A 26,144-nucleotide genomic window follows, 5' to 3' on the forward strand; every position below is an offset into this window, starting at 1 on the left:
ATGGTCAGGTTCTGTATATTTTATGGATGTTCTAAAAATACTGCTTTTGGAGAGCTACTAGATTCCTAGTGAGTGCAGGAGGACTTAGAAGTTTTTCCTGCATTAGATTCATTTAAACCTTAGCTACATTTCACGGAGGCTTGAAACCTTTGTTATTGTCATCATTGGTAGAGCTACACTAAACTTTAGGGAAAGGTTGTATATAATGCACGAAATGTTTGAAAACAAATATTTTCTCTGTTAATTAAATTTTGAAAAAATATTTTTCTTCCACTTTGTTAACAGCATCAGCAGCTGTATTACAGTCAAGAAGATACCAACAGAAAAAACTATGATGCATACAGGTTATATTTGCAGTCCCCACATAGCTATGAAGACCCATACTTCGATGATCGAGTTCACTTTCCTGCTGCTTCAGATTATACAACACAATATGGACTGAAATCAACCACAAATTATGTAGACTTTTATTCCACCAGACGATCTTCTTATAGAGCAGAACAGTACCCAGGTTCACCTGATTCCTGGGTGTAGCATCAAAGGAAGAAAACAGTGTATTTCTCATCTTGCTTGAGAAGAAATGGAATTGCCTCATTTGTTGCTTTGGTAATGAAATGTGAAAGTGAAATAAAAGAAGGAACAAGGAAGTGTTTTGGTTTTGGAGATTTTTTGTTTTGTTTTTTGTTTTGTTTTTTTTGAGTGATGAATTGTCAGGAAGAAAAACTGGAAGGGATGGATTTTTTGCTCTGTTTAGATGTTAGGTATAATTACTTGTAGTTCCTGTAGTCTGGTGAGGGTGTGGGCGATGTGATGAAAGGTTTGAGAATTGAGTAAAATGAATTTGGAAAGTGCGTAGGTCAGAGCAAATTAAAGCTGATTTTTTTTTTATGTGAATAAAAGTCTTGTTCTGATAGTTTGTACAGAAAAAATAAAACGGATGCCCTTGTTTTATTGCTATTACTAAATGTCAAGATTGTACGCTATTACGTTGTGTAAATTTCTTTCATTGGTGTAAATATGAAAATGCCATGTTGGTTCAAAGTGCCATCCATTTGTAATGCAGTGTGTCATTTTAAAAGGAATTTGAAACATCATGCACAAAAAAAAAATCCAAGAAAATGTTATAAATTTAAAAAAAAAAAACTTTTTAAAATTAATAGTGTAATTTTGAAGCACAAAGTTTAGTTCAGTATATCTACACCTCTCCCATTCCTTGCCTATTTCATAAAAAACTTCACTGCCATTTTCTATGCACATGGAAGAACAATAAATATGGAAGTCTCATCCATGGAAAGTTGTTCCCTGTTCTTTTTATTATTATTTTCTCTGTGTGGTATTCAAAAACAAATACCATAAATGTGAAGTCTGATCATATGTTTTAAGCAGGTTAAACGTATCAAAACCACTTTGGCCATTCAACAGTGCATATATTCCAAACTTGTCAGTCTGGCATACCAAGGTGTGAAACTATGTACTTCCCTTTATTCCCTAGACTAGTATTTTATTTTTTTTTTACTTTAGATGCAGGTAATCAAGATATTTCAGAACTTTATCATGTTTTCTTCCCACCACTTCTCTATTCCTCCCCTTCAGTCCCCTCAAAAAAATATCTTCTTGCTTTCAGAGAACGTGTAGTCTCCACGAAGGCTAAATTCTCCTTGGATTTATTTATAATTCAAATAATTGATTATTTTAAGTAACTACATCATGTACTTTCCTCATGCTGCAGAATCTCTTAACTTCATAGTGTTCATAATTATTGTTCCCCATCACTGCAATTTTCTTCACTTTCTAATATTTGCAAATATCCTGATTGCATCAGTGAAATGATAAAAGGTAAGCAGAACTGCTCTAAGTTTAGGTAACGAGGCAATTTTTCCATACTTGGTTGGGCTACCTCTGCCTCCTGATTGTACAATGGGTAAGAAGTTCAGGGGTAAACAGCACAGTGAAAGCAACAAGTTATATCTTAACTTTGTACACAGCTATGACATTCCCCAATGATTGCAGTGCGATGTGTTGTTGAGGGTTGGTGCTGTGCAGATTGTGCCCTTTCTTTCCTAGTAGACTCATTTTTTTTTTCCTGTTAAGGTAGAAAATAGTTTCTATTTACTTCAGCTTGAGATTGGCCAAATTGTTCTTACAAGAAGCACTGATCTCACATCAGGTTTTAACTACCTTCAGAGTCATGTACAAGCTTTGCTACACAGATTAATGCAGATCAGCGTTGATTACCTGGTATGCCTATTACCTACTAAAGGTGAGCCAAGTATACTTGGTTGGTATTGCCTTGTCCCAGGAAGATTTAAATTAGCTGTAGACGATATAGTAGAGACTGGCAGGATCATAGTCTGTTGTATATATAGAAAATACATAGCCTGTATTTTCTTTGAATCCGCTAATACCTCTCAAAAAAAGCAGATAATCAATGCAATATAGCAAATAGCTCTATGAAGGAATGATTTTTGAGGTTTTCAATCAAGATCAAAAGCAACAAGACTTAGGACAGCAACACATCTATGTTGTAGCACATCTGTTTCATCACATTCATTTTCTTTTGTTTTTACTAGTCTTACTTGTTTATATATTTTTACGCATTACATCTTGGTGCTATACTCATTAAAATTATTAGGTTGGTTAATTTCTCTTTACATGCAGTTTCAGACAATGTGCAAAAGTGGAGAAAAATGGGGCACAGTTTAATTTCATTGTTCATTTTCACAGTGGAGTGGTCTGTTGCAAAATGTCAGGAGCATAAATATAAGGCAAATTTTTTTAAAATCCACTCTATTCACAATTTTGCATTCAGATTGATAAGCCAGTGAGGAAGATAAAAGACTGTTTAACTTTCAAAAAGTCCATGTCTTAAGACAGGGTAATGCTGATTTGAAAGTTAAATAGTAATAGCACCCTGGAAAATGTACTTCTCTATTTCCATAATTAATCTGCAAATGGACTGAAAGAACAAGAACTAAACTGTATCAGAATCAGGGAGTTAAATAGTTTAATATTAGAACAGATTGAGAAGATGAACAGTGAGACTCAACAGCAGCCTTATGCTTTTCCTTTTAGGTAAATAGCTCCCACGGAGGGCAATGAAAAGCAGCACTGACCTCAGGGAGGCCGTCATACTCACTGAATGCTGCAGAAAAATAGGAAACAAAGGCTTAAATTAACATCTCTGTAATTCCCGAGGAGGGGAGAAGTGTCACAAAATAGGATTAATTTCCTTTTAATACATAACAGAATTAGGATTATCGTTTAAGTGGCCTCAAAACATAAAAATCCAGACCCTGGTCTTTACTCCTGCCTGACTAAGAAGTGTCCTCTGTGAACAACGTAGGAAATTTAAGTTATACGTGAGTTCAGAATGCTCAGCTACCGTACCTGGAGTTTTAGCGAATCAATACGATCCCCTTTCCTCAGAGGCTGCATCTGACCTTTTGACCCCAGGCATTCGCTCTGGTCAGCTGGGGATCTTGGCTGTGAGCCACTTCTGCCTGACCAGGGTGTCACTGCTGCACAGAGTCCCCTGCAGCTGAGCTTGCATGTAAGTGCTGCAGTCTTGCAGTGCCTTCTAAAATTTCTCCTACATGCTCAGACAGATGCATGTTTTGGCAACATCCTGAGAGAAAAACAGAGCAACTCCACTTACCATAGCACACAGATTTAGGATAGTTCCTAAAACATTAATTCAAGAAACATGCGTACAGCTATTGCAAGAACACCTGGCTATGGCCTGACAACATCAGAACAACCTAATGAGTACATGTGAACTGCCAAGTGAAATGAAACATTTATTTGCCATACCTACATTACTTTACGGGGTAGCCAAAGAAGAGAGACATGGATGAGCCTGACAGGAGCAGAGATGAGCTAGGCAAAAAAAATGTTTGCCTTAAGGGAAGACCATAAACATTCTAGAAAAAGAAAAAAAAAAAAAAAGGTCCTCAGACTATCAGTGCTGACAGACACTTGTTTAGTTGAAGAGAAGACATCCAATGACAGTACTCATTTGTACATTTTGTGTTTGAGTTTTCATAAGACTAATAAAAGGTGACAACGTGAACATCAATTTAATTTAAAAAAAAGCAAAAACCTGGGTTTGTGGCCATGAGTAAATTAGGGCAGCTGTGAACAATAATAAATAAAGGGATGAGAAAGAAAGCTGTCATCCTGAGAACACTGGAGACCCGACATCTCTCATAGGTAGCACAGGGCAGAGAACCTCGAGGAAGCTTTACACAGCGGCACAAAGTGACAGGAGGCTGGTGCCAGGAGGGGCTGGCCAGGGCCAGTGGAAATGCTCTTTACCAACACCCAGCCCATGATGACTGGGAGAGGCACACAGAGACCACAGCAAGAAACATGTAACCCTTATAAAGGTTTGCCACAAAATCATTTATACATAGATACCTCATAGCTGTTAATTTGTATCTTCTATGAGGAAAGGCTTCATTTCTGGCTTCACCACTTCTTTTACTCCATCAGTCCTTGGAACTGGATGATTATTGAAACACGGCTGCACTGCTGCTGTGAGCAATGTTACTTCGAACTGATCAGCACCTGGGGAGGCGCCTTTCCACCATTCAGATTTAAAAAGACACTAGTCTTCATCAACAAGTAAATGGCCCTTTTTGGCAAAGCAGAGCTTGAAAATAACTAGCATTGAGCCAATGCTGTGCCTGCCTGCCTTCTGAGCAAACCTTGTCCTCTGCAGGCTGTGATCAAGCTGAATGCCAGCACAAATACGGTGGCACTAGGCATGGGAAGACTTCCAAAAGTCTAAGATCTACAGGACTATAAACACGCTAAGAGGAGAAACTGTTATGTTGCAGTTGTGCAGCAGTTGTGCTGTGTTATACCCTATAGCACTAATTCAACAAATTAAGAATTAGAACTTGGTTAGGCCAACTGTACTAAAATTAGGTACTCAAACTTTTACATTGTAATGTGGTCTCTATTACAGAGATCATGGGGGAAAAAAGGAAAAGCAGGTAATTTTAAAGATGATCTGAGGTAACTAAGAGAACGTATTATACCTTCTGAGATTCATGGAGATTGCTGACAGGAATAGTAATATTTTTTTCTGTGCCTTTTTTTCAGACACAAGTAGCTTCAGGTTGCTGGAATTTGAGAATGGAAAAACTGGCTGCCATTTATGTGTAGAATAAAACTTTTTTTTTTTTTTTTCTTTTTTCTTTATTTTTTTGGCGAGTGTGGCATTCATGGGTAGCAATCATGATGTTGTCTTGAAAAATACGTTAGCTACATAAGCTAATTTCTAAAAAGTTTTAAGTTTTTTTGTTTGTTTTTTGTTTTTATGTGTACAATGTCTCATTTATTAAGTCTTCTGCTGCTTGGATAGTTCATTCTACATTTCATAGCTCATTCTACATTCTACAGAAGCAGTCTTCTTGTCTGTTTATTCAGTGTACTTCCTGATTAAACATTCATAACCTTGTGAAAAAGTTGATGATGGCTGGGTGAATTTAACAAGTCATCCAGAGTCAACCATATTTCTACATTAGACTGCCCAATGTGCATTTAAAAGAATTTGATGTTTCACTGAGTCAAACCAGGTTATATTATTATTAATAATTTGGAGATTAGAGAGTTCAAGTAAAAAGTTATATTCCTGTGTGATTCTGTTAGTAATTTGAAACTTGCCAATTTCAGCTGATGACCATGGAAATCTTTTTTTCTAAACTAAATCCATCTCCCTTTTGTCCCTGAAGTGATCTGATTTTTTAAATAAATTATTCAAATTCTAAAAAAAAAAAAAAAAAAAAAAAAAAAAAAAAGCTTGTTGTTTGTTACAAATTAAATCATTGGTTCTGAGTTCAGTCCCTGGTAATCTCATTTTTTGCTTTAGACATTTATAGGTTTAAATCAGCAGCACCTAATCATTTATGCTTCAGGAAAACTGGAATTACAGGAAGTATGAACATGAGTACAGTTGTGTTGAACTACCACATAAGGTGCACAAGTTTAATATCAACCATGAGCTTTCCATTCCTCAAGCTCGTGAACAACTCCTCAAAGGTAATATAGACATAGGTATTTCCCCACCAAAGAATTTAGACTCCCTAGACCTAATATTTCTAATATTTCTTCAACTCACACTTTTAAGCAGAGACCAAGTGAAGCTGAGCACCCTTTCTGCAGGCATCACTGCTACTACTAAAGCCCAGTGCCTTGCTCCAGACAAAAGGCACATTCCTTCCCCAGGCTCCTTCTAGCTGCTGCCAAAAAGACAGCAGCAAGCAGGGCCTGAGCATATTTGACATACTCCTCATACTGGTCCACAGGACAACCTCTCTTCATCTCTGCTTGGGTAATTATTTACTGCCATGCTAAGGGAATGTAGAAGAGAGCCATGCAACTCACCTTCAGCCACTAAACAACAAAACGCACAGCAATTTAGCAGAGTTCTAAAAACAGCACCAGGGATCCATAACATCTTAAAGCATTTGTCTGCAGATGGGACTGTTGCCAGCATGGTCAAAATTACATCGCATGCTTGCATGGTGAGCATGATCATAGTTAGCCTTTATTGATTATGACTATTAGCAAGCTTATTAGTGATGTTCCCAAGTTGTTACTGTAATGTGACAGCCATTCATGTTTTACATGGACAGTTTAAAAAAAATAAAAAATAAAAAAGCTCACAGCAGAGCTTTGATTTGTGGTCATCCAAAGCAGCTTAGTGCAAATTAACATGAGTTCCTCTTATATATATTCTTTTCCTAGATTGTTACTCTAGGTCCTGAGGTGTGCTGCTTTAATCATATGGATTAAACATTTTTACATCTGTTTTTATCATGTGCTACTACATTACATTAAGAAAATCCATTAAAATAGGCCTCTTTTGTCTGAAGACTATGTAGTTAAGTCTGTGTGTCTCATCAACACCTTTATGCATTCTGTCATTAACCTTCAGGAGGGAAGATGATAAAGAAAATGAGTTTGCTAGAGCTTAGGTTAATGACCTAACGTGAAATACAGAGTTACTAGAGATCATGAAAGCTTAAAAACATCAAGAGAATGAAAATAAATCTTCTGAGATTCTTACTGAGATTTATCTTTTTATGTAGGACACATTAAATTTAGTCATTAAGCAGATTAAGAATAATTATTGAAATTCCCAGTATGTAGTGGTCATTATGATAAGTATCTTTAAGTTTGATATAAATCACTTTCTCATTTTCTTGCTTTATTTTCATCATTACCATTCACAAAGCTTTTTGTTGTTGGTTTTTTGTTTGGTTGTTTTTTTAAGAAAATATCAGAGCAGCAATCATACTTATCGTCTTTATGAAAAAATGTAATATAAACACAACCCAAATCCCTCTATGGAAGGAGATCTGTCTAGCTCCTAAGGCATGTGTGTTTTACAAATTTTATGTTGGGATATTTATTTTCTCAATGCATTTTTCTCCTCTTCTTATTTTAATTTGATCATCAGACTATATTTTCAAGTGTTTTTCCTCTGATTAATAAATAGCACAGGGATTGAAAATAAAGGGTTGTGTCAAGTGGGCTGTGAACTTCTGGACTTGGTTACATAAAATTATCTCCTGTGGGACAAAGTCAAATTAAGGGAAGAAACCAAACTAAATCTACTGTTTCTGTACTGGTGTATATAAAAAGACTGTCAAAAAATTATTTTGTCTTTGTTGTTTTTTTTTTTGTTGTTGTTGTTGTTTTTGTTTGTTTGTTTGTTTTGTTTTTAAAGCAAAGTAGTCCGTGTGTTCTGAATATTTTTACAGGTACAATTAATAACCTGTTTTTAATATGACAAAAATATGCAGCAGTGATTATTTGTTTTAAGCTAAATCAAAATTTGGCCATGCCTTTCCCCATAGGAGCTGAAATATTATAGAAAAGGATACGGTTAGCACAGCATGATCAATAAACATGCATCTTCACTAATTCAATGTGCCAGTTACAATCTAAGGAGTAGGAAAGGGACATGCAGTTTGAGGAGTACATGGCAAAACAAAATGTGGGTTCTTTTGAACTGCATGGAAAACATACCCATTCTTCATCTTTCCAGACAGAAAAAGCTTATCTCCACAGCAGCTGTAAAGAGCATTGGAATACAGCTTCCTGTTTCTGCATAAGGATCAGCAAATACCTCATTTTCAAGCAGATAAAAAGAGGAAGAGGGATTGTGCATAAGCCTTAAAGTACTATTTGTTCCAGTATAACACCAAGGCTAGCGTTCAGGGACTACTGCATACAGATAGCATTCACATACTTCTAGAAAACTCTCTTTCCATTGGAACCAGCCTAGTTGTGTTGGTTTTGAGCAACAACTGCAGGCTTCAAATCAAGGCTGATTCATTCAAACTGCCAATTTTCATTTATAAAGAACCTTTCTAAACACAGGCAGCAAACAAAGAATATACAAACACAGACGGCTCACTGCTTTTCCCATTTCTGTTTTCTCGTAGAGACAGAATCAGCTCTCACCAGGCAGATGTCATGGCTTTCTAGCATCCACATATCAGTCCTTGAAGCCAGGAATTCCCTCATCAAAGCCATATGTTCTTCATTTCCTATTTTTTGACTGTCTTCCTACCCCAAATTTTCCCTACCATTGTGCTTATATGTTCCTAATATATCACACTTTAAACCAAAAGAAAATAAATTGTATCTTGACAAATAAATAGCGCATAAAATACTAAGCACAGCCAGCTTCTGTGTGCTCCACTCCACCCACAGAGCTATGATTACAATTTTACATGCAGGACTGAAGAACTGTTGAGAAATAACACAAACTACTATTTTCCTCATGCAGTAAGTGACCGCTTAAAGAGAACTCATTGTTAACCAAAGCACTTGGAGACTAAACCTTTCAATGTATGCCCCTTTTTCTACACTCAGAATATCAGAAAATGTATGCTCTTTCTGTTGCCCAATTTGGCAAAAAAAAAGAAGCAAGGCCACAGCATAATTTAATTTCAGGATAACTATGATCTTCCCACTTTAAAAATGTCCACATTCCAGGTTAATGAAAGGACTTGTCTGGTCTGAAATTTCTTCTCGATCCATCAACTGTCTTGTATTTACACCCCAAAACAGTAATCAGATAATTAAATATGATTTACAGCCAATGGGTTCTCCATACTGATTCATACCTGAGCTTGTAAATGATAAACCACACTGGCTTTCTTTTTCACTAAAGCTGAGATACCTGCTTTCTTATTTTTAAAGTGCAAATGCTTTTTATGATTAACTTACATTCTTTCCAGCTCTTCTTGGGCAGCATCCTTTTCCTCTGGCTAAAAGGAACAGTGCATCAGTAGACTTCTGGTCTCCTGTTGAGAAAAGACAAACTATCCACTCTAAAGCACAACCACTCTAAAGAAAAGTGACCATGCTCAGCGGGATTCCAACATTCTTGCATGCCCTACAACTGGCAGGCAAGTTATGATGAGTTTTGTAAGGTTGATATTTGCATGTCTTTGTATAACCAGCAGCATCTCGAGCAACTCAATTAGCAAGACTCATATGAATGCTTGCTCTTGTCCCTATGCAATTCTTTACAGACATCCATGGTGTTGTCTAAGAAGAAAGGGCTTCAGTGAGCTCAAAACCAATGACATGCTGCTTCAGAAAAGAAAGTCTTCAAAGTGACTTACAAGCAAAGTCACTGCTGTATTTTTCTCTAACAGACTAAGCCAGATAAGATAGTCACAGCACCACACCCCCAGGTGCTGGCTGGCCAAGCCCACTCACCAATGCAAAGTTTGTTCAGCTGAGCTTGTTGCTCTCGTGGCAGTAGTTCCCAGTACCCAGCGAGCATAACCAGAGCCATGTCCCAGCTGCTGATGCTGTGCACCCTCATGCACCTCCACTAAGCCAGGGCAGCTTGACAGGAATTGATGAGGCAGCCCTCATAGCCGTACCAGTCGCCAGAAGATGAGACTGCCAAAATTCCTTCAGTTCACATGGGATAAACTCCTCCCATTTTGCCAAGCAGACTGCAGAAAGGGAGACTTGAAATGGCTGGGTGTTGTGAGCCTAGACCTACAGCAAGAGGTCTGATGCCTTGTAGGCCAACTTTTCCAAAGGAATCAGTTGCAGAGGCCTCAGGCCCTGCTCTGAGTACTGAGCGATGTTAACCACCTATTACAACCATTTTCTGTGAAGCATTTTCCAAAGCTAGAACACAATGTGACTACAATATGTATGGCATTATGGAGCCTGTAACACCTGACCATAAAATTATTCAATTTATTTTCTGTCACATTGCCAGGAGAAGATGTCAGTGGCAGAGCGGTCTTCACGAAACTCAGCCATGAACTTGCAGGAAATTCTAAACTGGAGCATGCTGCTGGCTGAATTCTCTGAGCACCCTGCTGTTAGCTGAGGATTTGAATAGTGTCAGAGTCTGGATCCAAAACTCAAGGTTTTATAAGATTTGCACTTCTGATCATCAAGGCAGATTTGAAATTGATTTGTCAGTCATTGAATCTAGGAAATGCAAGACAGAAAAACATCCAAAGGTTCAATTTCTTTCCCAGCCAAGCCCCTAAAATATGAAAGTGTAGTATAAGGCTGGAGTATATAAAACACTGTTTGCAGTTTGATACTGCTTCTTGTTAAGGAGAAGACCTTGAGCTTTTACCTCAGGCAAGACTAGATCAGGAGTAAGGCAATGTTCAGAGCATTTCTGCAGGGGATATGGAGAAACATCTCTTCACACACATCGCGGAGGTGGGAGGAGTCATAGTCTGCAAAGAAAAATGGAAATCAGCAGCAAGATCCTTCATTTGCTTACAATTACCATCACAGAGGTATGTTTTACAATTTGTTTCTTCATCCAAGGATGCCATTATGTTATTAGAGATTTGAAATACCTTATATTTAGATGAATACAACCTACAGAGCATTCATCAGTTTTAAATGTACACAGTTTCAAAAATATTGAGTTTACTTTTTGCTCTTATTAGGTGTTCTAGGGCATCAAAATAAATAAATAAATAAATATGTGTACTTAGCTTTCTTTATGGCATTTTAATTAACAGGAGGATTGATAATTATACCATAATTAGACTTGCTCATGCAATCATCCTAGCTATGCTATTTTCATAAAACCTAATCAGATGTGTTTAAAACTGGAACATTCTAGAGGACGTTCAGATTAACCCAGAAAAACAATTCTGATAAGCTTTTGTGAATATGATGTCGGACAATCAAATCTATCATCAATTATATAGCTTCCCACACCAAACATCTAATCTGAAAACATACTGGGGAAAAAAAAAAAAAAAAAAAAAAAAAGACTTGCAAAATAATTAGCAAAACTGACAGACATAATACAGTGATACACAGACAGAGATCAGGTACTGTACAAACAGCTTGATCCATTAAGCCCCTCCTCAAGTCTGTGTGGGACTGTGTCTGCACAAACCTGGTACAAGTTTCAGTAAAATATCCGGAATAGATTATTGCCCAGGGTAAATGTGACTTTCAAAAGCCTGTCTCCTCAATTTTGTGAATGAAACAGGGAGACCTCTGAGACTTGTCTACTTTAATTTCAATCTGCCGTAAGCATGATTTCATTTATTTTAGCATTTTAAAATAGTCAGTGCCTAAACAAAGCACTCACAGTGTTGCATCTCTAAGACTTTCTATCAGATATTTCAGCAGCTAGAGCATATAGGGTAGGTGAAAAGCATAGCATATATTTCCCCAATGAAAATCAGATGTTTAAGTCTTTATAAAACCTGTAAACCACCTATAGATTAAGTGCTGAAACACAAGAAACTGAAACATAGTCATACTTTATTTTTCCCTTAACTTTGTATGTTATCGAGGAAGGTGCTTGAAGGAAAATAATTAATTCAATCCTTCTAACTTCTGCATATGTTTAGTAAGTTTACTCAAAAAGTAACTCAATGCTTTGTGAGGTTTTAGCATAATTCAATGTGATTATTTTACCCCCTCTTACTGAACAGTTACATGCTCTGTATAACTTTCTGGTAAGAATTAAAAAAAAAAAAAAAAAAAAGCTGAAAACCTACATGCTTTCATTCTTCAGTGTCTTAAAGCACTCTCAAGGCTCATGTTTTGCCATGCAATGACTTACATCTGGGCTGAGACCAAATTCAGAGTCCCAATATGGATATAGCACTTTCTAAAAAGATACTGGACATATGAAATCAGAAAACCCTCCTATATCAGCAAACTCAACTAGAATGCATTACTTAATAAAAAGCATTGAGTGATATCAGTCAGTCTCATATGTAAGTAAGTGTGGCGTTTGACATGTTATTTCTGTACCATGCCCTCCACTTAAATGCAACTTGTACAATAGAGCCTATTGCAGTAAATAAGCTTCATCTGCTGCTTAAATCAAGTTTAAATATTAATTGTTTTGCTATTAAAATGAAAATTAGGAAAGGCCTATTCATGATAATATACTATCACTCCTCTGTACACAAATGCATGTCAGGTATCCCTCTAGATCAGAGAACAGCAGGCTCTGCTGAATCAAATTTATATAAAACTAAATTCAAATGAAGGAAGCCATAAAATAAAACCTATGAAAAAACATTATGTGTTACATAATCCAACCTAACACAACCTTTCAGAATTTGTCTTCCTATTACTATGTTGGTCAAACCTGGGTCTCATTTGTACTAGTCATAATAATCCTTCAAGGGCAGAAAGGTAAAATCATAGAATCACAGAGCAGTTGGGGTCAGAAGGGACCTCAAACCCACCCAGCCCACCGCTGCCATGGGCAGGGATCCCTCCCACCAGCCCACACAGCCCAAAGCACCACCCAGCCTGGCCTTGGGCACTGCCAGGGATGGGGCAGCCTCAACTTCTCTGGGCAGCCTGGGCCAGTACCTCACCACCCTCTGAGTGAAGAATTTCTTCCTAACATTTAATCTAAATTTCACCTCTTTTAGTTTAAAACTGTTCCCCTTGTCCTATTATTAGGATATTCATTTTCAAAATGAAAATAGCCAAAGCATAAGCACCGGAAAGAAAGCAAGAGTCAGAAGGATAACATGCAAGATTGAGGATCTCAGACTGAAATAAAAAAACTCTTCTAATGTAAGCAAGTCACAAGACTGTTACTTAGATGCATCCTTCAGGCCCTTGTCATCTTACCTTGTCATCTACCTGTACAAAAACACCCCCCACAGTGGTAGGTGTGTGTGGAAAAGTTGCCTTGTTTCTTGGACAAAATAGGGTCACAAAGGTCAGTGGAGAGCTGCAAAATATGGAATTTCAGATCAGATCAGCACCATCATGCTAGAATAATTACAGTTCATGAGAGAAGGAAAAAGCATTTTGGACAACTGCATTCAGTTCAGACTAGTCCTTAATTTACATTGATTTCACTTATCTCATGATATTAGTATGTTGAGACTTTCGCTCAGGAAAGTAATTATCTGGCTGGAGGAGATTACAGAATACACAGACTAACACACTTACATTGGACTGTGGTATGTGTCTTACACTAAAGGAAGGAGCAGCAAAACAGGTTACAGTTGTGTAGGTAATTTGTATTGCACATCAATCTGTCTCCTCATATGTGCAACTGGAAACGCTGTAATGACAAAATGCTTTTATAAAACACCAATTATGAACTCAGGGACACCAGTTTGGGAGCTATACCTTTAACCCACTTTGATTCTTGTTAAATATGTAGCTTTTATAGTATGGAACTCATTGCAGGCTGTTCTAAAATACAATGCCAGTAAGAATAGCAAGAAGCTGCTCAGTATATCTCAAGTGACATGCTGGCTCATGCAGCCAAACAGTTAAGACAACAGTTTCCCCTGTCTGTGGAACCTCTCCATTTAAAAATAACTAACTAACTAAATAAATAGAGCAAAGTTGAAAGAGAAAGTTGAGGAATTTGTTACATTTGTAAGCAAGCTCTAGAAGGGGCTGTGAGGACAAGGAAAAGTATCAGAACAGGAATGCTTTGTTGAGTTTGATAAAGAGAATGCAATGGCTTCTTTAGGATACCATCATGTGTAACTGCCCACTCCATTGCTGAACATGGGCATTCATACACAATGCTGAGGTTTTGGTTCTCTTTATAAGTTCAAAGCATTTCTTTTTGCTCAAAGTGCACAAAGAGATAACTTGTCTCGTATGCATTATTTGAAGATCCGGGGAGTGCTGCCACAGAGCCAGGGCAGGCAGGCTAACATGGACAGATGGAATTTCAGGTGCTGATCACTCACTCCACTTCTGAACAGCGGCCAGGAAAAGCACACACTAAGGCAGCGTTTACTGGGAAGGTATGCTGCTAAATTACAAAAATAGAAAGAAAGCTCTTGCTGCTGTGGTTAGTCTAGGGAATAAAAGTAGTTATAAAAGAATGCAATGGGTGTGGCAGTAGCTAATAACAAGCCGGGTCACAAAGCTGTCTGGTACAGATGCCTGTAGGCAGTTTGCACAAGGAGTACTTACCCACCACAGGAAGACATGAAGTTTAACCGCTCATGACAGAAGACATCAACAGTGCTGTAAAAAGCAAAGCAGGCACTGCCCTTGAGAGAGTAGGGCAGTAATGCTTCCACAGACATCCCAAAGGCAGGACAAGTGTGTCAAGTCAGCCAGTGCCCTGGTCTTAGCCATGAAGGCGACCACTCCATGAGAGTCCAAGGGCAGACCAATAATTGCAGGCACTCCATAGCCTTCCTACTTCAGGGCACCCTACATACTGGTAAACATCTTTACGCATACCATTTCTATTTCATATTAAATGTCTCCTTGTGGTCTGTTCTACTTTATATGAATTACATGAAAAAGAATAGTTCAAGCAGCAGGATACTTAGTGAGATAATTTCTAGCTAGTTCTTTAAGGTATATGTAGATTCTTTTTTCTTGACTAGGAGGAGTATGAAATGAATTATATCCAAGTGCATCAGCACAAAGCAATTACACATTATGAGAAGACATTGATCTGCATTAGGACTAAATGCAAAAGACCTCCTGCTAATTACAAAGACTCATAATCAAGTCACAGCACTGAATCACAGTTCATTGACTATGTCCTAAAATTATTTAAATAGTTAAGTAAATCCAGAATCAGCTGGTGCTTCCCCAGATTGACCAGAGAGGTACAGGAAACTGAGATCATATCACCTGAAATGCTGACTGTTGACAATTTTCCCTCTGCATAAAAAATCAGTCCTAATATATGAGTGCATAATATGGGAACAAAATATATATTTCTCCAGCCTGGCTGTAAATTCCCCAGCACTGCTATTGATCCAGATCCTATTTAAAGCTGCTACTCATTCAGAGAGGTTACTAAGATGTTGTGGAATAGATTTATCTAATTCCAAATATTGTACACAATTATAATCCCAAACAGTGAAACAGGGATAAGGCCATTCACCGACTGTTGAAAAGGCATTTATTTTGAACCTGTCTAGCTTGCTGACATTGTTATACATTCAGACAAAGGTAACTAAGAAAGAAAATCTTTTACATTTCATTGGTATGCTAACCTGTAGAGTCCTCTGCTCATGCCTGACATAGGAAGGCCTACAAAGGAAATTCCTTTATAACCCAACTGCAATATCCATCCTGTTCACCAGTTATGAAGTTTGACAATGAAGCTTGTAAAAAAAGACTAAGAAAAGCCACTCTCAGATGTTCTTTTTCAAACTTTTCCCACATAACAAGTAAACTTCTGAGACCATTTGCTTGAACAAGATTCAAAATGACACACATTTGAGAACATACCTTAAACCTAAGAAGGTAGTTCAGCCTAGCCTACTGACTTAACTAATTGCTCAAAAATGTATGTCACTCTGAAAATGCTGTCTCCATGTATTATTTTGCAGACTAGGCTGCCATGTGTTTTCCTTTGCATCAGTGATTACCTTCCTAATCTAAGTGGTTTTAAAATAATGTGCAAGACACGGTGGCAGCTAATGATCATGACCATAAAAGCTGTTTGGACCAATGTTTCAGAAGTTGTTGTGCAAAGAGCCATAGGGACAAACATATTAAGATGAAGATTTCTGTGTAAGCAAGCAGCATGAAACTTCGCTAGTGATGCACAGAGGTCTAAGCTGTGTACTTTGGAAAGCCTCTCTGTTACAAGGTATGAAGAGCTGGGAAAGCTCTTTTCAGCTTGCCGGCTCTCTTGGTCCTACAAATGCTAAAATCCTCTACTTCTTGACCACCACCTAGCGGCAGCTTGTCTATACATAGTTACGTCTATGAGCTTGTGATACACTTTTTTTTCCCCACCAATATAGAACAAAAAAATCCTTTCCTGCACTTTCCAAGCAACATGTAAACAAGATCACAAGAAAGATGTGCTTTTCCAAGACTTCCACAGCCTGCAACCCAACCTATTTACAGATTCCACATGACTAGGCCTATACGCATTACTGCTGCATACATGCTGATCCAATTCGACAGTCTGATGGGGAAAAGAGAAGGGTCCCTTCATCTCTGCTTCCTCCTCCTTGCCTTCTGAGTGATTGGCACCTCAGCAGATATACACAACAAGCCACTCTGTACAACAGAGCCTTTGAAAAAGCTAATGGGGTAGCAACTAGAGAGAGACTTGAAATTTACTTGTCCTCAGCCTTGACCCATTCACTCAAATGACTCAAGACTGTAATCTAGCTCACAAGGTGAATCTCCCCATAATTATCATATGGTTATACCGAAACTAATTCTGATTCTTCAATTTTAGCACTGTTGAATAACTTTTATGACATTCTGTGAAGACTATCAATCATAACGTTTTCTTTTTGTTAAACTTCTATTTTTATTCCTCTGTGTATGTACAGCAATCACATTTCAATGCCATACTACTACAATGTTACCCCTGCTGTAAACTACAACCATCCAAACCTGAGCAGGGGCAATTCACAATTCTCTCCCTCCATTTTCCAACTTATTAATGTCCTTCCAAGGATTATCACATAATCACTACTGTTTCAGAAAGTTGCTCTTCCAGCAGCAATTACTGGAGAATTTGAATCAGTTTCTACCCCCCGTGAAAAAGGTACATTTGTTGTTGAGGCTGCGTTGGGTATGAAGTCACATCTGGTAAAGGATTACCATCCAGTTGCCGAATATCACGTGCCCTCTAGTGGCTTGTCCTCTAACACTTGCGTTGTTTTTGTGCACTTACTCAAAGTAGATATGAAGACAAGTCATTTGCAGCTGCCTAGCTCCAAGGAGCTCAGTGTCACTTGGCGCATAAACCAATAATGATATTAAAAATATTTTGCTTTGCTTTCATTACCTACCATTAAACTCTGTTTTCAAGGACAAAGGCCCAAAGCCATGATCAAGGGCAACAAAATACAGGGAATTCTCATATTTGGCCTTTAAGAACCATGCCTGTATCTAAGGAAAGAAGAGTTACGAATATGATATGTCAGAAATAGTGAAGTCTGCAAGGGATCTCATACTGCTCAGTGTGTTGCAATTGCATTACTAGAATTGATTCACTTTTTCCATCACCCAATGATATATATATATATATGTATGTGTGTGTGTGCGTATATAGACAAGGATATTTAGGTGGATAAATCACATGATGACAAAGTTTAATCTTTCTAGTTATTCTGCCAGCAAAGTTATTTTATAACCAAAAACTACCCAGAAAGACATACCTTCTCCTTAATGATATTACCCTCCCCCGTCCAGCACTATTATTCGATGACTGGACACTTCTTCCCCTGTAGTCTATGAAAAACTTGGTATCCAGATACAAATCAGGACCTGAACTTCTCAGATTTCCTAGACCCACTGGGAAGAAACAGGGTAAGCTGTACAGACATGAAGCCAGACTTCCCACAGATTTTGTAGAAGGCATAATATATGCACATGTGAACAATTACAGCAATATAAAAATCACTGAATATATGGCTGCCTTCATTAATTGGTCTCTTCTATGCTTCAGACACTTAACAATAATGTTCTTTACAAAACTATTCACCTTTACTCCGAACTAATACAAAGAGACAATACAAACATAGGACAGAGAAAAAAAAAAAATTAAAGCAATAAAAAATGTATCACACACCTGCAGCAGAATCATTTTTGTTTCTGTCATGTTCTTCTAGCATCTAAAATAGCTACACTGACTCAATTGAAAAATGTACTACCTATCTGTGACTGTGACTGAGCTTAAGAAAACAGAAATAATACTTCATCTCTCAGTTAACAGATGTGAAAACAGGATCAATTTATATCAGTAGTCACAAGCTAGTAATTCTGACATTTGAAAAGAAGCAATACTGGAGAAAAGGAGAAAAAGAGTTATGAATAAAACCATGATACATCAGGAAGATATTCCATATGCCTATATGCTGAAGTGTCTGTTTTAGACCTGGTCTATGCGTGGTGTATAATTTTGCTAGTATCTATTAGCTAGATTAGATCAAGTAATCAGACTGTCTGCTTGGAAAGACGTTGATTCTTGATTCTGCCAAGTAATTTTGTGAGACTTAGCAATCAGGTAGTAACTTGCTTGTGGAGTGCAGATTCTGAAAGAGAAATTGTCACGAAACATGAAAGAGCTCCAAAGCACTGAAAGCACTGCTCAAAGACAATTCCTATAACTCTTGTCCCTTTACCACAATCTCAATTCTGTGTCTTCCCTCAGGCATGCCTCCATTCTAAATTAAAAAACAAACACACACACAAAATAACACCACCAACAAAACAACAAGAACTTTCTAAAAATATGTATAACCACTACAACATAAATTCCATTCCTAATTACTACCACTAAAATAATCTATCCTCAGTATCAGCTAAATATCTCTGAAGCCTCATATCTTTGTGATCAGGACTTCAGTGGAGATAGGACTGAGAATGGCAGGAAGAGATTTCAGCTGCACTATCCTGTGGTCACATTCATTCCTCCCACATAGACAAAAAAAGTATAATGATCTCCAACAAAAAAAGCATAATGATCTCCAACAAAATATCAAAAGGAAATAAAGGAAAGTGTTAAATAAAACCAAATTTACATATCCATGCTGATGTTGTGGTATTTTAATAGTGCTGAGCGTTACTTTTCAAGAACAAAGTTTTCAGACAAGCATTATGCAGGTACGATTCCCATTCACAGCAGCTTCTGGTTTAAACATATAACAAGAGATGGAGATAGTGTAAACATCAGAAATAAATAAAAAGAAAGTGAGTGGAAGAAAAACAGAAAAAAAAATGGTGAATCATACCTAGTATCATAAGTCTATGACATCAACTTATTTCTTGTTTAAACCAAGTTCCAAAGATTTTCACCAAAAAAAAAAAAATCTGGAATGACATACAATGGCACTAAACTTTTGTAGTATTAGTGCTTTAGGCAACACACGAAATCCATATTACATGATTGCCTTATCTGATAAGTTATGCACCAGCTCCTCTCCAAACTATCTGGTAAAAAACATTTTCTTTTACGCTGGATATATCCTCTGATTAACCCTCATTAGCAGGTTGTACAACATCGCTTTCATTTTTGGACTCATGATTCCCCATTATGTGACTAATACAGCCTGGGTCAATGGTTCAATTTGCCCCTGTGGGTTTAGCACTAAAAGCATAGACTCATGCCAGATGACCCATGGTCTGGATGTTAAGGGCATGAAGGGGTTGTCTAAGAGACAACGCTCTGAAAAGCCAAGTTTAAATATCCAAACCAACAGATCCAAACCTAAACCTGTTCGGAATTGCCTTCTTTTAATCAGTTTTATAGCGTTTGAGGAAGATATCACAGGAAGCATGGATGAGAACTGTAAGGTTCTTAGGCCTTATTGGAAATATTGTTTTGGCTTTAACTCAAGCCGTGAAGGACTTGTATTTTGTATTGAACTGTGCTCATAGACAAGGGATGGAGATGGTTACCTCAGTAACACTGCTATCTATCATTTTAAGCAGAAGCATGAAGCCAGTGTATATCATTATTAGGTGTCATGGTATCCAAAGAATCCAAATGATTCAACTGTCAAAATCCAAGTCTGAATTGCGGGGACTGAGGGAACACTATAATGGAGAAAAGAGTTTGACACTGACCTGCATGCAAGCTGCAGCAAGGTAAGCAGGCGCACATGGATTTTCCAGATTCTTCTGCTCTCCTTGCATTATTTATTTCAATTTTCTCACGGTTGATTTTCTTCTTTATTTTGCTAGCAGGTTCAGCAGCACCTGGGAGAAATTCATTTTCCTATGTGAATTCTGAGTTCACTCCTCCAAAAGTAAAAGTAGGCTGCCTCAGCACATTAAAACAACAGCTGTTTACAAAAAGTACCCACCAGTGGGGGATATGTCTGATCTGAGTAGATAAGCTCTAATGAGACCTTAAATTTGAAATGAAAGCACCGTGGACAGGAATGACTAACACAACTTTCCAAAATATGCCAACAGAGAAATATACAAGTTCACAACACTTTTACAATGCCTGCCTAAGAACTACACTGCTGTTGGGAGAAGGAATGACATAAGGATTTATTACATTTGCTATTGCATGTGTCAACTTCCAGGACTGAAACTTATTGACCATATCTAATAGTGATGAGCATGCAAATAGAAAAAAGAAACTTCTGATACTTAACCAGCATAAAGAGTTACTGACTTAGCTTCATTTGTCATTGCTAGTAGCAGAATGCAGAGAAAAAAAATGCTGTATTATCTTAAGGACCCGTTCCCAAAACATCTGATTCAGCTCAGATACAAGGAGGGTACCATAGCCAAGCTCATACAAATACACTGAAAAATCAATATGGCTCTGCCGAGGCAGAGTAACATTAATATGAAAATCCTTAATTACTGAAGAAATACTTCTGGAAAAGTTTCTTTTGTTATTTCTCCTTCAGATCATCTGAAATAAGTCATTTCTCCAACCAAAAATGTCATCATCCATTTTAAGCTAAATATTTATTGGCAGAGACATGCAGTACTATTGGCTTCAATATTTGCAAGGTAAGATGCTTTTCTAGGGAGGAAATTGCTGCATACCAAAGCTATTTCCTGCCTCATACAGAAACGAATACGTACAGAACTGAAATATCAAATAGATCTGTTTTAGACAGGATGTCCTTTAACTTTTTCAGCTCTAAGAATCCCAGACAACAGTAGTCATCCATCAGGGTTGCTGTCAAGCTATAAATCCATACTGTTTTCTTATTACATGTTCTCTTCTACTTTCTTTTCTACTTAAATTTTCCCTCCTGATTCCACTTATATCTTTTTTTTTTTTTTTTTACATTCTCACCTTCCTCTTGTTTTTAATTCTTAAAATCTAAGAACAAGACAATCCCCAATAAATCACATAATGAACATTTTTTTTCTTGTTTGTTTTTAGAATCTCTAAAAGAGCTAGTTTTTGTGACAAAATGTTTTGGCACAGCAGATCAGAACATGTTTACAGCATATGAGAAAAATCTTTGGCATCACGTGTTATGGTTTCAGCAACTGCATGCAGATAAAATTAACACAGTCTCATCACAAGATACGCAGATTTTGCTCTTACTCAGGCAGGGTTTATACTTATATGGAATATTGCGGCATGATAAAACAGCAAGGGGTGGTAGTACTCCAGTATTGTCTTATATCATCCTTCTCCAGCCCACAGAGACACACTGAGTGGAGTAGGACTCACCTTCTACTCCACCTGCCCACCACCTTGTTTAATGCCCAAGGGCCTGAAGGTCCCATTATCTTAATACAAAAGATTACCATCACTGACAGAGTCAAGATAATGACGAAACGCAATGAAGGTGTCTTCATCCACAACACAGTTTACATCATAGATGGTAAACATTAGAAAATAATTCCTTAATGGAAGTTTTAATTTTAAATACTGAAAATGAAACCATGAATAAATATATCCCATATAGATAGTTGCAGATTTGGGCATGTCTACTTCCAGCTCTTATATTTCATTGAAAGGTTATTATAATTAGACATTTATCTTGGGTGATGTTATTTCTACAGAAGATATCTTTTTGAACAATGCTATTTCTACATGGGATGAAACAGGATTAACTACCATAACTCTGGGATTATAAAAATCACAGAAAAAAAATCAGAAAATCTTACTGATGGTACGGTTATTTTAGAATTAAGTACTAATCTTGCCAACAACATCAAATGGAGAAAGAAAAAACATTAATGAATGCTACCTTTGGGACCAGGTCCTTTGCTGTTTTGAGCAAGTGCTTCTCTTCAACTCTCACAGAGAATTGCAGTAACCATACTGCCTTGATACTGGTCTGAGGCAATAAAAACGGTTTAAGAAACACTCTAGCTTTTTGGATGTCTTCACTGTCAATGACAGTATTTAAGCAGAACACACCATATTCATTAACACTGTAACTAAGTTTTATTATTATTGTTGATATTATTATTATTATTTAAGAAGGAAAATAAATTACAATAAACTACATGTGGAAAATTATCTGAAGTCACGCATGAAACTGATACTTGTGCCATCAGTGCTGGAAAATTCTTAGCCAGAGCCTACCACGACTAATGATGGCTATTTAATATCTTAGGCAATAAAGAAAAATAACAGATGTTTCTTATTAGCTGCAGGTTGGGATGTAGTTTTCAGTGGCATAGTATTTTATCACTCATGTTTCCTCCTTGAAAATTCATTTGTTCACGATTAGCACAAAAATCAGTTATTTTATGAAGAGGCTCTGATAATTAAGGGCAAAATTATGGTGCTGCTGAAGACAAAGGAATTGTGGTCAAAGACTTCATTTCATATGATTTCATATCACAACTTGATTTCATATCACTTGATTTCATATTCACTTGATTTCATATCACAACTTTTCAAAGAGCAAGTACTCTTCTGAATGACTAAGGTAGATCTTTTGGCTGAAATTATGAAATACTGGATAATTTAAACATTATGACAAGTAGGTATTTTCAATAAATTCTGTGAAGCTTTTATACAACTGAAGTAGTATAACTCTATCTTCTTACTATGCATTAGTTAGTTTAGAATGGTTTGCTAAATGCTGCATTGCTGTATTTTTGAAGTGTGACAAGTTCTAACAGACCTGGTAACAAAAGATTTTTTAAATACTTATTAATATAATTCACAACAGAGAGAAAGTCTCTGTGGCTAGTGGTTAACAGCCTTCTGGGCTTGATTTCAGAGTACAAGTAACTGTCTGGTTTGCCGTGTGCATATTTCGGATACCATGCATCCAAAGTATTTAAATATTTTGAAAATGACAGTGATTTTAATGGATTCTTTCTCATACGTGAACGCTAGCTTCTGAGTATCACCATCATGTTTTTGTGTTGTTGTTAATGTACTCTTGCTTAACTTTCTTCTTTAGACACATAGAACAATAACGACTATGTAAAAAGATGCAATGGAACTTGCAACAAAACACAGGGGGCCTAGGTTAGATTTCTCAAGGATCGTGATCTTACTTGCTTTAGCACTACAGCTCTTTTTAGTAAAATCATATTTAGGCTTTCAAAAGTGAACTGAGATTTTTTTTTAGTTGTATAGGCTGCTTCTGACCTTATTGGTGGACCAGATGCTAGTCCAGAGAGGTGCTACACAGCAAGGCAGGGCCCCGAAAACAGCTCTCCAGAAAAGCAGCCCCTGTTCTCCCACACCAGTGTGGAAGAGAGCAACGGGGCTGAAGCTGGATGTTTCTGTGTACACACCAGCTTCAGCAGCTCCACGTTGCATTACAAACTGCTGGAAACAACACTTCCCTTCTCCCTGGTCTTTCCAATCCCAATACACTGCCATAATAGAGAAGATGATGGCTGGATATACTTGCCTGTGACTATCATGTGAACTATTCCAGATAAGAATAATAAAAATAATCTGGATATAGAGTCTACATGTGCATTTCTTAAATTCTAGCTGCTTTTTTTTTTTTTTTTTTTTTTCCTCAAAATAAGCATGCATTTCAGCAATGTACTGGCTGGACACATAGCAATATAAAGTCAGTTATGTCCAAAACATTGCAATTCAAATAGAAAACTAAAATCTAGTCCCTATATTTGTTTGGATAAAGTTTGAATATAGGTCTCCAGATCTTTTTTGATCACACATTCCAATCAGTAAAAATGTTTTGAGCCTGTATCCCTCATGTATATTTATATAAATTATATACATGTTAAATGAAATCATACATATAATAAATAATAAACAAATTATACATGTATACAAATTATATGCGTGTATTGGTATACTAATATATTAAGTGCATTATAAAAGATAAAAATAGAAATTTTAAAAGGATGAGATGAAGTTTTTTTTCTTAAATAATTTCATTTTATTTATTAGTGGTAGAAAACCTTGTCTTCTTACTAAAAATAATGTTTACAACAAAGCAGATAAATTCAATAACAAAAAATATTTTGTTTCAGTAAGATTTACGTGATTGAATATGCTTCACTAAACCCTTACTTTACATTCACTTGCATTTACTGGTTTTATTATTTTGAAAATATCTGCTAGGTAGCATACTTCTGACAGCCACTTGTCATCACAGAAGATGTCAGCATATTTGGAACAGAACTTTTTGTGAAAGAAATACACATAACTCATCCTAGGGAAGAGTTCAACAACTATGTTAAGAACTTTGCATGAGTTGACCAGCAAACCTATGTGTGGGACAAAAGATATCCCTGGTCACTCACCACATCATTACAAAGTATTATAATGATTCCACTGTTTAAAGGTCTTGATTTTATAATTTTATAAAATTTATAATTTAAAATTTTATAAAATTCGTAATTTTATAAAATTAACCACATCAATGACATCCTCTAGCATTTTGTGCACTTCTGGCTCCAACTTTGTTGCTGCAATAGTTTACTATGAATTATATGAATTATGCAGCAAATGAAATTCATGTGTGGTGCTATCCTTGTAACCTTACCTCAGATTATTATTGGATTTTGGATTATTGGATACTGGGTTATTATTAATCAACTCAAAGCAGCTTCTCTATCAGTTGTTACACTTGTGTGTTTGGTTTTTTTTTCCATAAAATATTGTTTTTATTAAAGAAGTAATTTGCTGTTGAGAATATAACTTCTCTTGCCCCTTCTTAGTGGGGCAAGATATCCTTATTTTATTTTTGTTATTAAGTAAGAAATCTTAAAGGAGGCTTCTAAAGATTTATTGTTTAGTGAAATTTTGTAAAGTATTGGATTGAGTATCACATGACTTTAAAAAAACACTGAGAGGCTTGTCTTCATATTCCAGCTGCTTCATTTTTAGAAGTCTGGCCTATCATGATGGCTTCATACTGTCATTAGCTAATATTGCATGGCACAATGCACATTCAGGGGGAGGTTTATTGTTAATGATAGCAGGTGTAAATCCACATTTAATGATCATTTCAGCTCTTTTTGGCTGACTTTTTGTCAGATCTCATTAGATTGTCATTGCTTTCCCTCGTAAAGTGTTTGATGAAGAGTTTGTGACAGAGGTTGGGAACAGTCAGCTTTGCCACTTGTTCTCTTGCACTTGCCACCTCGGTGCCGTGTGTGACGCAGGACCCTCTGACACATGGAACAAGCAAGAGCACCAGTGCCAAGCCGCATGTCAAATATCCATACCAGTAACTTCTTTTCTTATTTCGTAAATAAAAAGTAAAGACACTCTGAATGTTTCTTCAGTCACCCCAAGGCACCCTCCCCGCGCACCCCACTTTGGAGATCGCTGCCAGGTACGAGCAGTGAGCGACTGCTCTGCTATTAACTTTTGTCCAGGCTAACTGGGTGCCCTGCTTTTATAATTAATACGTTGAATCTTTCAAATGTCTTGTTTAAGCAGGCAAATTTCAACCTTCTTTCCCCAAAGGATTTGGAAAACCTGTTGACGGGCGTCGCTGTCTAAATTCGGAGCGGAGAATCAGCCACAGGGGCTGACAGCGCAGGGAGCCGGGACACCGGCCGGCCCAACGCTGCCCCTCCCGTACCTCACGTCCTTCCCGTAGCCGCTGCCTCGCTCCCCGCCGCCTGCCTCTCGGGACGTCCCCGGGCCGCAGCCCCGCGCTCCGACCGCCTCTTCCCCCGCCTCTTTCACCGCCTTTTTCACCGCGCCTTCCCCCGCCGCTGCGGGCCGTCAGGCTGACAGACCCGGGCGGGCCCCGCCCCGCCCCGCCCCGCCCCGCCCCGCC

The 26,144-nt window shown here is 37.4% G+C and overlaps 1 protein-coding gene and 1 long non-coding RNA gene across 10 annotated transcripts in view; one reads left to right on the forward strand and one right to left on the reverse strand.

Moving 5' to 3' along the window:
- The window catches only part of PKP4 (plakophilin 4), an 88,639-nt gene extending 87,345 nt beyond the window's left edge, over positions 1–1,294 (forward strand). For all 4 annotated transcript variants that reach the window (XM_084524072.1, XM_084524074.1, XM_084524073.1 and 1 more), the window contains one exon: positions 286–1,294. In XM_084524072.1, coding sequence (XP_084380198.1) covers positions 286–534 — 249 coding nt within the window. In that variant the 3' untranslated portion in view covers positions 535–1,294. The remainder of the gene's footprint in view (positions 1–285) is intronic.
- LOC311438960 lies at positions 542–26,070 on the reverse strand. 6 transcript variants are annotated; one of them, XR_014694470.1, is made up of 10 exons: positions 25,944–26,070; positions 20,047–20,178; positions 14,455–14,508; positions 13,465–13,579; positions 13,138–13,240; positions 10,640–10,745; positions 9,250–9,326; positions 8,041–8,085; positions 3,388–3,625; positions 542–3,142 (listed from the first exon to the last, which is right to left on the reverse strand). It is a non-coding gene; the product is annotated as an uncharacterized lncRNA (long non-coding RNA). The 6 variants fall into 6 exon arrangements; XR_014694469.1 differs by lacking the exon at positions 14,455–14,508; XR_014694466.1 differs by lacking the exons at positions 13,465–13,579; positions 14,455–14,508.
- Between the last annotated feature and the right edge of the window lie 74 nt (positions 26,071–26,144).

Source organism: Aythya ferina (assembly GCF_964211825.1).
Source record: "Aythya ferina genome assembly, chromosome: 6".
Classification (NCBI taxonomy): domain Eukaryota; kingdom Metazoa; phylum Chordata; class Aves; order Anseriformes; family Anatidae; genus Aythya; species Aythya ferina.